The sequence below is a fragment of the Ruditapes philippinarum genome, unplaced genomic scaffold (genome assembly GCF_026571515.1).
Source record: "Ruditapes philippinarum isolate M1 unplaced genomic scaffold, ASM2657151v2 ctg3492_1_1_1_1, whole genome shotgun sequence".
NCBI classification, from domain to species: Eukaryota; Metazoa; Mollusca; class Bivalvia; order Venerida; family Veneridae; genus Ruditapes; species Ruditapes philippinarum.
The window spans coordinates 24,778-36,356 of record NW_026860527.1 but is presented as its reverse complement, the minus strand read 5'-3'; the positions used below and the strand labels follow the sequence as shown (position 1 = coordinate 36,356).

At 33.0% G+C, this 11,579-nt stretch overlaps 1 protein-coding gene across 1 annotated transcript in view; it reads right to left on the bottom strand.

Moving 5' to 3' along the window:
- Positions 1-11,579, bottom strand: part of LOC132760468 (NACHT and WD repeat domain-containing protein 2-like) — a 31,754-nt gene that overhangs the window by 69 nt on the left and 20,106 nt on the right. The window contains exons 10-19 of the mRNA XM_060752441.1: positions 11,380-11,531; positions 10,752-10,857; positions 10,206-10,418; positions 9,311-9,481; positions 8,697-8,856; positions 4,574-4,726; positions 3,656-3,805; positions 2,691-2,907; positions 2,173-2,329; positions 1,019-1,213 (exon numbers count right to left, since the gene is read on the bottom strand). Coding sequence (XP_060608424.1) covers positions 1,019-1,213; positions 2,173-2,329; positions 2,691-2,907; positions 3,656-3,805; positions 4,574-4,726; positions 8,697-8,856; positions 9,311-9,481; positions 10,206-10,418; positions 10,752-10,857; positions 11,380-11,531 — 1,674 coding nt within the window. The remainder of the gene's footprint in view (positions 1-1,018; positions 1,214-2,172; positions 2,330-2,690; positions 2,908-3,655; positions 3,806-4,573; positions 4,727-8,696; positions 8,857-9,310; positions 9,482-10,205; positions 10,419-10,751; positions 10,858-11,379; positions 11,532-11,579) is intronic.

Genomic DNA, 11,579 nt, shown 5'->3' with positions numbered 1-11,579 from the left:
CGAAACCTTCTCACTTTACATTTAGGTAACACCCATTCTTATTCCAAATGGCAGTAAAGGGACGCTACTTAAACAAGAGGGCCAAGATAGCCCTAGATCGCTCACCTGACCCATCGAGTGTTAACAAGGATTATCCATATTTGAGTAGTGTGACCTAGTTTTTTCCCCAGGTAACCCATATTCAAACTTGACCTAGAAATCATCAAAACAAACTTTCAGACCAATTTCTAGGATACTTGGATCAAAACAGTAGCCACTAGAGTTTTAACAAGATTTTTCATTTTTAAGCTTCTGTGACATAGTTTTTCATGTAAAATAACACATGTTCGAACTCATTCGAGCAATTACCTAGGCAAGTATCCTGATTAAGTTTAATGATAATTGAGACAAAAATGTGACCACTAGAGTGTTTACAAGGTTTTTCCATATTTGGGCGGTGTGACCTATTTTTTCATCCAAGATGAACAATGTTCGAATTTCACATAGACATCATCAAAACAAACTTTTATCCAATTTACAGGATATTTGGACCAAAACAGTAATAGAGTGTAGATTCAGTAAGAAATTATCTATTTTTAGCTCCTGTGACCTAGTTTTCAACCGAGATGACCCATGTTCGAACTCATCCGAGCTATTAACTAGACAAGCATTTTGACCAAGTGTAATGATAATTGAGTCAAAAACGTGACCACTAAATGTCACCATGTTCGAACTCATCTGAGCTATCAACTAGATTAGCATCCTGTGTTAACGAACAAGTGTGGACGGACGACGGACGACAGACAATGGACGACGGACATACAATGATACTTATAGTTCACCCTGAACTAGCTCAGGTGAGCTTAGAAAAAGATAGATCAACGACTCTTCTTCACGAATAATATTCGAAAGATTCAAGGGAGGAAATCCGTCCATGAGAATAGATAGTCTGGATAAGCTGCGCATCGATTATCAGTGTACTCATAACATATTTCTTTAACTCATCAACGAGTTGTAGTTATTAACATTGTGTAAATACTCGTTGAACAGGTCGTATTAACTCACCAGTGACAACAAGACTGCCATCTTTGGTTATATCCATCATGTTAATTTTAGATTTGTGAGCCGCTACACAATGAACAAGTTGTCCCCCTGGTCTCTCTAGTATTCTTTCTTCCGGTTCTATGAAAGTTTTCGGATATGCTCTACATTGATCTATGAACTCTTTGTTTACCTGTAACACAAATAATAAACATCTCACAGAACTAATTACCAATCTGATATGTGTGTAATAAAACATTGACTTTTTAATCCGAAAAGCTGAATGCCTCAAGATGAGCCAAATAATTTCAGGAAAATCAGCTTTGAGAAAAATGAGCTTAGTTTTTAAGAAAAATAAAAATATTATCAAATCAAGTCATGATTTACATGTTATATTCAATGAATGACTGATTTTGCAGCATTCATTACCATATTTATACTGCGTTAGTACAGTAAGGACTTGTTTTGCAATGTAACTTTTACTTCATGTTTAAAATCGTCTGGGAAAACACTTCTAAAAAGTTGTGAATGAGTAAAATTATCATAAGTACAATACAATCATTGTTTACAAAACATACTCCGAATGTTCAAGTGTTATGGACTGACTACGGAACGCTACCGATATATTACGGAATACTTCGGAAACTCGCATGTTTTACATCCATCCAAAAAACTACTTTGCGTTTCTTGAAAAAGAAATTTAAATTTAAGCCGATTGAAGCATTGGGAATGAGATATACCTTTATGTCCTTTCTGTATCATTTTAGGCCTGAAACAATCTTTCGACGTTTCGTTATTATTTTGTAATGATAATTAAATGCTTTTGAAAAAAATATGAATTTAATTAAAAACACCTTAAACTTATATAAACGTAGATAATTATTCTATTATGTACTCAAATATAAAATAAACGTCCCTTCTTACACGATTTTTTTTGCGATGAAACATTGTCTTAAGGTTTTATGGAGCATAAACATTGAAATATTATGCAATGCATCTGTCAATCACAGACAAACTTACAATAAACCTAATGCGCAAAGTCAAATTTCTAACATACATTCATAATTTGTCTCACATTTTATCAAACCAACGTAAATAAAGACACGTAAATTAAAAAAAAAACAAATTAAAATAACAGTTAAAATAACAAACATGATTTTCCTCCATTCTCCCAAGAAGTTGAGGAACAATCTGTCCAGGGTCAGTAACAAGACCTTTCTGAGATAACAACATGGAATCATATATCATCTTGATCAGATCATTTTCGGGAAATGCTTCAATCGCCGAGATAAAATCATTCAACGTTGCTCTGTAAATAATGAACATAAGAAATTCATCAAAAAAGCTACACAGTAATTAAAGTGATATATTATATTTTAGAAAACTTGTAAAATTTGAAAATAAAATCATGAAAACCGAGCAGGATCTGTCGAAGTACACGGTAAAAATTACAACGTTGATATCAATATTTGATTGAGAGCAAATCTTAAAAATTCAAAAACTAAAATAATTTCTAAGGTATATATAAATAAGGTGTGCTCAAAAAGTTTTTTAGGCAATATATACTCATACCTTTAATTTACTTACGCGTGCTGCTAGCTGTCTTTGATTAATTATGCTTTGCACATGAAAATTGTAGAACTTAGCAACAAGTAAAATATGAAACTCACGTCAGAGGCATGGCTCCGATTTTTGACATTAAAAAGTAAACGTTAGCAAGACATTGCTGTTCTAGAAGTTTTTCATCACAAGCTTTAATTCTGTGGTAAGGGAGGTTACTGAGGGCGCGAATATTGTAGTCCTCCCCAAACTTCAGCGGCTGAGCGGACACGTGACGATCTTCTTCACCTATCTGCCCGCTACATGTTGTAAAAGGCTTTTTGGTACCTAAATAAGTATTTCACAAGGCATATTATGCACATGAAAGCTCATATGTAAAGAAAACGTCTTTTGTATTATCACTTACAAAATTGAAAAAAACAATTATTTTATTTAAATGTCTCCATAGTGGTGAAGTGCGTGGGCACGCGTCAAACAATGAATGCATCTGGAAGATTTTTACTTATGCCTAAGTATAAAATAATCAAGAGCAACACTTGACTTTTTACTTTTTCTAAATATATATGCATACCTATATAAATACGAATATATCTAAAAGCAAACAAAGAAATGTTTGAACAAATCTTAACGTTTCCTTTTAATAAATTTAATCGGTCTGTCTTGTCATGTTAGTTTTGCTGTTACAGTCAATATTAGCAAGAACAAGCAAAATTTGGACTTTTGACCTTGGAGGTCAATGTCATTTATGGATGAAGGTCAAGGTTAGTGTGGTATACTGAGAGGTCTTGTCCCAAGGGTTGTCGTGGCCAAGTATGAAGAACTAAAAAAGTTATGATCCAGGTACAAATTTGCGGACGGCTACGGCATCACCGCCAGGACTATAACAATACCTCTACTTTTTTTCCCAAAAGGTCCAGCTAAAAATGACAAAAGTACGTCTCTATAAACTTTTATGAAAAAATTCCGTTGGAAATCTTAAGATAGATCCAAGAAAAGTGTATCGTAGAAGCATAACAAATTTACAATTTAAGGTGATGTCACCATCTTTCATCAATTTTGGTCATAAATCTATTACCGTTTGCCCAGGTTCCGTTGAAGAAATCAGCAAGATTGGAATGAATGACTTTATTTTGTTCTTGATCCGAACAATAACGGGCTTTGGCAGCTTCTGTAAACTGTCGGTGATACCAGTACATTACTCGAGTTCCATCTGCCCCTCTCTCCACTGAAATATCACACAATTTTGTTTAGTTTGCATAATTGCATTACTTATTATATAATGACATGTTCTAAAGATGATTCATGGTGTTCTTTGTTTCAATGTGTTTTATAATCTTGATTGAATGCACAGTTTCATATTTTACCAATTCTTGTTTTCAATGCCAAACTGTTAACTCTTAACACACGACGATCCTGTTACGGTCTTGTCTTTCTCTAATGCTATTGTCTCCGTATTTTTTTTCCACCTGACAAATCGTAAAAAAAAGTAAGCGATGTAATTATTTCCTCGATTGAACCCCACTCGCAACTTCAAAATTAAATTAATTTAGAAAACAAGCTAGTTTCCAGAAGGTCAGACGCAAAACTCATTCAGGTCAAATCCTACCTACATGGCTACATCACTACATGTACTTAATCACTTCCATTTTCTAGGCTTTGTAACGGAGTGAAAACAATGATCTGATTTATTGAGATTGGTAAGAAGTGGTTCTAGGATGCCCCGGTCAATGTCCAGAATATTTCACAGAGTGCATTTCTGGTCCTCCTCCGCACGTGAAAGCTAATATGTATTAATCCAAACTTAAAACAAATACAGCCAGTTCGTTCTTTACCGTACCTGCTGCTTTTGAAAAACGTAACCGTTACGTTTAAAATGTTGTTTCCGTGTAGTAAGATGTTTTCGTCCTGTTATTCAACTTTGTGCATCTTGGAGTCTTATTGTCGAAAAAAAAACCTGATTTAAAAGTAAACATATGCAAGATCTAGTACATACCTAAATATTGACTAAGATCATTCCTAACTCTTACAAGAAGTAAGGGAGGTAATCTCCGCACTGGAGGTGTCCAATACATGTACACGTCATTCAGCACGACATCATCGCACGACAAAATGTCCTCGAGCTCAGCTTCGGAAGCTCCGTTGTGCGCTTAAATAAAAAACATGTAAAATCAAATTTATCAATCTAATAGAGTCATGTCAATTGAGTTAAAAAACATTTACTATGACATGTTAAACGTTGAAATATTCGATGAATTAAATTTTTGTTCTATATCCAATATTTATATTGTATAACTCTAATTTTATATTCTTTACCATAATATTTATTCAATCATGCTGGATATTTGTTTACATAAAAGATATACGTGTATATTAATTGAATATTGCAACGTTTAACATGCCATAATTTACGCTAAAAATGTATCTTTTTCAATAACATTTATTTTCTAGAAGACTTACATAAACTAATCTCCGTAGGTATAGATTAAAGATGATACGCTTTGAGTATGTGGTTAGCTTGTGATTTCCTTAAGTATAATACTCAAGGAAGAGGTATGGCAGGTATCGCTGTCTATATACATAAATCTATCAATTGTTATATATCACAATTACAATCAAATTGTAAATTTTATATTTTGGAGAATATGTAAGCGATTGTTTAATGCATATAGAGATATTATTTAATGCATCGTATATTTACCCCGGGAAATTCTCCGGCATATATTTATGAATCATTTAAAGGTTAGGAAGTGTTAGAACATTATCTATTTGAACTCGATGTAAATTTTTCTGAGGTTGATTATATCATACTAGGCGATTTAAATGCACGAACTAGTAACCATAAGGATTATATTAAAAATACTTCTAACATCCCAATATTACTGGACTATGATGTCATTTTGTCAAATTCATTACCGCCGCGACAATCGTGTGATTCAGTCACTAATAGGTCGGGCGTTCAGCAATTAGATTTTTGTAAAACATAGTCCTTATATATAGCAAATGGACGCTGTGGTCAAGATTGTGGAATAGGTCATGAAACTTTCATTAGCAGTAATGGCAGCAGCGTAATCGACTATTAAGTTGCATCAGAATCTGTATTTAATCTTATATAAGACTTTAAAGTTGGGGACAGAACTGAATCGAGTCATTATCCAATTGAAGTAAATCTTTCTAGTACTGTTGTGTTCTCAAATTTACTACCCGGAAATAATAATGAGAACGTGTCGTTTATAATTTCAGCGATAAGACAGTAGAAGATCTGAGACAATCTTTAACTTACACTTAAAAGAATGCAAGGTTACATGACATGATTTGTTGTAATAGAGATTTCTCAAATGATATAGATTCTGTACTAGATTCCATAATAGATATTTTTAACAAATCTAAGTCTGCGTAACTGAAACAAAGCGGACTGTTCTTAAGCATAAACATAAATGGTTTGATAACGAATGCTTTAAAATAAAAAAGAGTAAAAACTATCATTTACGTCGCTTCGAAATCTAATCTCCGCGAGCATTACATCCAAGTTAAAAAAAAATTGAAAATCTTTGTGAAGATAAACAGAAACACTATTTTTTTTATAATGAGCTCGATAATTTTGTAAAAGATTCAAATAACCCAAAAATCAAGTATTTTTTGACTCCATTTTCGAATAGTAACGTTCAAAGCAGTATTCCTTTAGAATATTGGAAAGATCATTTTGAGAAATTATTTCAAGGCCTAGTTGATGAAGACGCAGAAGAAATCGCTCTAGTTGATGGAAATTTAACTGGAAATGAAAATAAGATTTTTAACTCAGAAATCATTGAAATCTGCCAAAGCGCCGGACCTTGATGATTTCCTACCAAATTTCTTTAAATGCACATTTGATTTAATTATGCCATTAATGGTTACTTTAATTAACAGATTATTTGCTGAAGGGGAATTTCCAGATTCATGGAGTTCCGCTATAATCATACCACTGCACAAAAAGGGTAATCGCAATGATCCAGCGAAATATTGCAGAATCTCCTTGCTTAACATTTTAAGTAAGACATACACATCCATTTTAAATAGATGTCTATCTTTTTATGCCAAAGTTTTTTAATAGAATAGACGAATCCAAATCTGGATAAAGAGCTTGTTATAGTACCACTGATAATGCATTTGTTCTGCAATCACATATTTCTAAGGCACTTTCAAAGAAAAGGGGCAAATTACTTGTTTCATTCGTTGATTTTAAAACAGCATTTAATTCTATCAATCGAAATAATTTTTGGCAAATACTTTACAATGCTAATATAAGGGGAAATCTTTTAAATTATAGTATCGCTATGTATAATAATGTAAAAGCTTGCGACATTCTCACAGTCATATCTCAGATTATTTTAATTGCCCGATGGGCCTCAAGCAGGGATGTCTGGCTTCGCCAAAAATGTTTTCATTTTTCAAAAATGAATTACCAGTTATGATGAACAATGACGATAAAATTAGAGGTATACAGATAATGCCAAATAAACTTTCAATATGGCTGCTAATGTTTGCGTATGTTGTAGCCTTGATTGTCCAAACAGTTAGAGATTTACAATATCAACTTAATGTATAAGAAACGTTTTCCAAGTCTAGTTGCTTGCAGGTAAACATATCAAAAACAAAAGTTTTTAAAAAGGGCAGTCGATAAGCGCGTAATGAATGTCTTTACTATAACAATCAGCAACTTGAAATAGTTAATTCTTTTACATATGTTGGGGTAGTATTTACATACACTATGCCGTTAAATATTATGAGCAATTAACTTGCAATGAAAGGTAAACGAGTATTATTTTCTCTTTTTTCTTCTTTGTATGATTATGGACAATTGCCTTCTAATGTATTTTTAAAATTATTTGGTACAAAAACATACCGATCCTTCTATATGGATCTGAATTATGGGGATTTAAACCCCGTGATAATTGTGAGCTTATTCATCGTTAAGCTTGTAAACAAATTTTATGCGTAACTAGAAAATCTTGCAATAATGTAATATTAGGCGACTGTGGTCGTTATCCAATTTACATAGAATCTAACAAGCGTTGTATAAAGTACTGGTTCAAATTATTGAAATTACGTAATGACAGATATGTAAAGATTTGTTATAGAATGCTTTCAAGCACAACAAGTGCTAAATTTTTTAATTGGACAAATGAAATTGAACACCTTTTATGTAGTCATGGGTTTGGGCACGTTTGGTTGAACCAATCTGTTCAAAATGAAAGAATTTTTCTCAATTTGTCAAAGACTTAAAGACAATTATTTGCAAGGATGGTATGGCTAGTTAGATTCTAGTGATTATGACTAAGAAACTTATATACCTATTTTAAATATCAGGAAATTCAGACATTGCTACCAGGGCTTTCACATTTAGGAATGACTAAAAAGTCATATAGCAAGATGAACTCAAATGATTGGAATTGTAAAGTATGTTCTTTAGGATTATTTGAAAATGAATTTCACTTTCCTCTAGTCTGTCCGGTATGCATATTTAAGATCAAACTATATTGCTAAGAAATATTATACTTGTGCAACAGTTCACAAATTGAATATATTAATATCATGTAAAATTGAAAATGATATAAAAATTCTTGCCAATTATGTTTATCATGCAACAATTCGAAAAAAGATGATTATGCAGTTTTGATTAAGATACGTCTACATTCTATCTTCAATAATGTTATGTGTGCGAATTGTTATAATGTACTGATGAGTGTATCCGCATAAATTGTTTCTTTTTTAATGTTACAATTGTATATGTTATGGGCTGGTGGCCTTAACCAATAAATTCTGTTTTGTTCTGTTCTGTTCCTTACAGACTGAAGGCCTATACTTTGATACTGATCAATTAAATCAGTCATGCTTTTTATGACTTTTGCGGCCGCCACACTGCAATGGATTTTTACTTCCGTCATATCAATTGTGACGTCATATTCAAGTTTTATAATTTAGGAATCGTCAAACATAATGAGCTCTACTTTTTTATAGCTTGTTTGTTTACTAATTATAACAAGTAGGTTTAATATTGGTTCTTTTTTTTCAAAAACAAATATAAAACATTATTAGCATCTACAACTTGTTAAAAGCAAAGGGTTGATGTTAATTACCTAAAGTAAGATAAGATAGCGCTCTCGATACAAGAATTTTCCCGTGCATCTTCTCCAATTTCTCGAACAAATGTTCAATGCTTTCACGCACAGTAGATTGTAGCGCGGTTTTCTCGAGCGAATAAAATGACATCCAAGTTGTACTTTCCTCGAACGATAGCTATAAAACAAGATTGATTTTCTCATTTAATTACAGAAGATTTTCAATCGCTAAAAATAATCTGAGATGTAAGTAATTTATTATTAAATTTAATATAGAAAAATATAGCAAAATGAGAGACCCTGTGGGTTAATAAATTTATCATTCACAAGTTAATGTCATTTGAAGGTATTCAAAATAGTTTGCGTATGTCTTAAAAGTTTTAAAAGAACAAAACTAGAATACCGATTATAAAATATCTGTTAAAATATATCCGTGTCTAATTGACAGAAACAGTAACAATAACATCAGCTTAAATCCCTTTGATCACCAAAATGTTATGTGTGACATATAAGCATATAGAGCGGGTGTACCTATCGTCACCCTATTGGTCGGAATAATGTGCGTGAATAAAGTCTTTATAAGCAAAGTTATAAATTATTCATTGTACACAACCAAGACAATAAAAACTCACTTTCAGGAAAAGGGGAGTAGAACACTTCTTAAAACCTTTCAATATAATTTTTTGTTGTTGGTCTGTCAGTTTTCTTTTTCGCATTAATAGCCACTTATTTAGAATACTTTTAACATCTGATGTTTCAAGCACTGGAACGTCCAAAAAATTTTCTGGTGCGGTGATTACTGACTGTATAAGACGAAAAAAATAATTATTTTATTTTCTATACAGATATATATACAATTTTACAGATACTGAACAATAATAAGTAAATACTGTTTTTCATTTCAGTCAAATTTTGTTTCTTTGAGAGAAAAATACAAGAATAAAGATCAACAAGGCAAAGGCAACGTTCACAGGACGCGGCCCCCGACACACTCAAAAAGCCTGGAGCAGACATAAGGGTGAAAGGAGTGGGATATGTAATGTGAAATAATATCAACTAAAACGGGCCCATACGGAGAGTAAAGGGTTTTTGCTTTACCACAGATCGATGTTTCTGAATGAAATGGAAATACATGTATAACAATCAGCTTCTACAACATGTACTTATATTTTTTTCTTTCAATTAGCATAAACAGAGTTGCTTCAAGCTGAACCAAAATCTAAAGTAATTCTTTCAAAAGTAGTTTTTTGATTATTACTTCGTGAGGTTCATCCGCCCTTTCGGACATCGGACATAGCATTTGACATGTACCTAAAAGATTTGGAATCAAACGTTCTAAGAATTTGCCATATGCCATTGAATATCAGCCATACTTCTTTAATACATGTATATGTATTTAGAAAACAGAAAAAAGATGATTGTACTTACACTGCTCAATGGACGTTATGTAAGCACCGATAAATTGGTGGTTTACAAATGTCAAGGGCCTCTGGGGCAAAACCCTTGGGTAAATTGCCAATGGTATACCTGCAACGCCGGGAAACACTGGTAAATTGGCTCCGGTAATGTTGAAAGAATCACTTTTGTTGTGGGTGTTAATTTGGGAAGCAACCAAGTCATTTGTCTAGCATTGTAGGTGTCGTCTAGCTGGTCAAGTGAATCCAGGATCAGCACCAGAGGTAGGTGAGGACGACTCTCCTTCATAATAAATTCAAAATCATTTATCTGTACCTCTATGTCCTAAAGCATGAAAGAAAGATTCAAAAATATAAACATGTAAACACACATTAAGTTTACTACTTAAAGAGAAAATATATTAAAAATACCAATGGAATACAGGAGTGATGAAGCGAATTTTGGCAATAGTGTTAATAAAAGGTCAAGATGATAATAAAAGGTTAAGGTCATCTGTTCTTATAAAAGATTAACCAAAGCTAGTGGTTATTCAACAATATACTACTTTCTAAAAAGATTTCTAGTATAGATCTGTCAAATTATATTGTGTTGTGAAATAAAGATTCAAACAAACCGTCTATTACGTCTTCCCAGACTAAGTGAAACATTTTAACAAACCTGTGTTCTTGGCAGTGGTTTAAGATTATAAACCTGTCTTATTTGAGAGCATATGCTATAAAGCAACGACATCAAATCTGAACTGTCCGGAGATGTTCCCAAAAATCTATAAAAAAAAGAGTAAAATATATTTGAAATAGCCTTTGTGAAGCAATAACGATAGTGTAAGTATGTTACGGATAACATGGTCAGTAAGGGTATGCACATTAAGATGTTAAGTATTATCTTGAAAACATTTTAATTGAATATGGAAAAGGTTGTAAGATTACATAACAAACCCTCCTGTTCCGATTCGAGTATAAGTATAACAGGAAAAACTGTGAAAGCAAAGCAGATTTGAGCAAAGAATCTTTGCATTCGAAAGACTGAAACTTTTTTATCATGAGGCAAGCGATTCCCGCACGTAGATAGCTCCAGCCAAAACACTTAAACCTAGCGTCCGGACGCAGATACTGAAAACCTATCTTTCGTTACTAGAATCTCGATAAAGCAGACAACCCCTGCGTTGAGACGCACATATATTTAACCACGTGAAAAGCGTTACCCTTTGTTAGTAGAATTGTGCCTCAATACACTCGCGTCCTGTGTTAAGGCGACGAACCCTTTAAACATGAGTCTTTCTTTTTACCTCAAAATGATAACAGGCGGTGTACTCATCCACGATCTAACCATCTCAGCAGCTTTGGCGAGTATAGATGTTTTTCCGGTACCACTGGTTCCGTGTAACACTAGCGGCTGGTTGCCTCCTGCACCGGAACCTGTCATGTAGCTTTTGATTTTCTGTACATATTCAATAGTAATATTTATTTTACAAGTATTTGCGTTTGA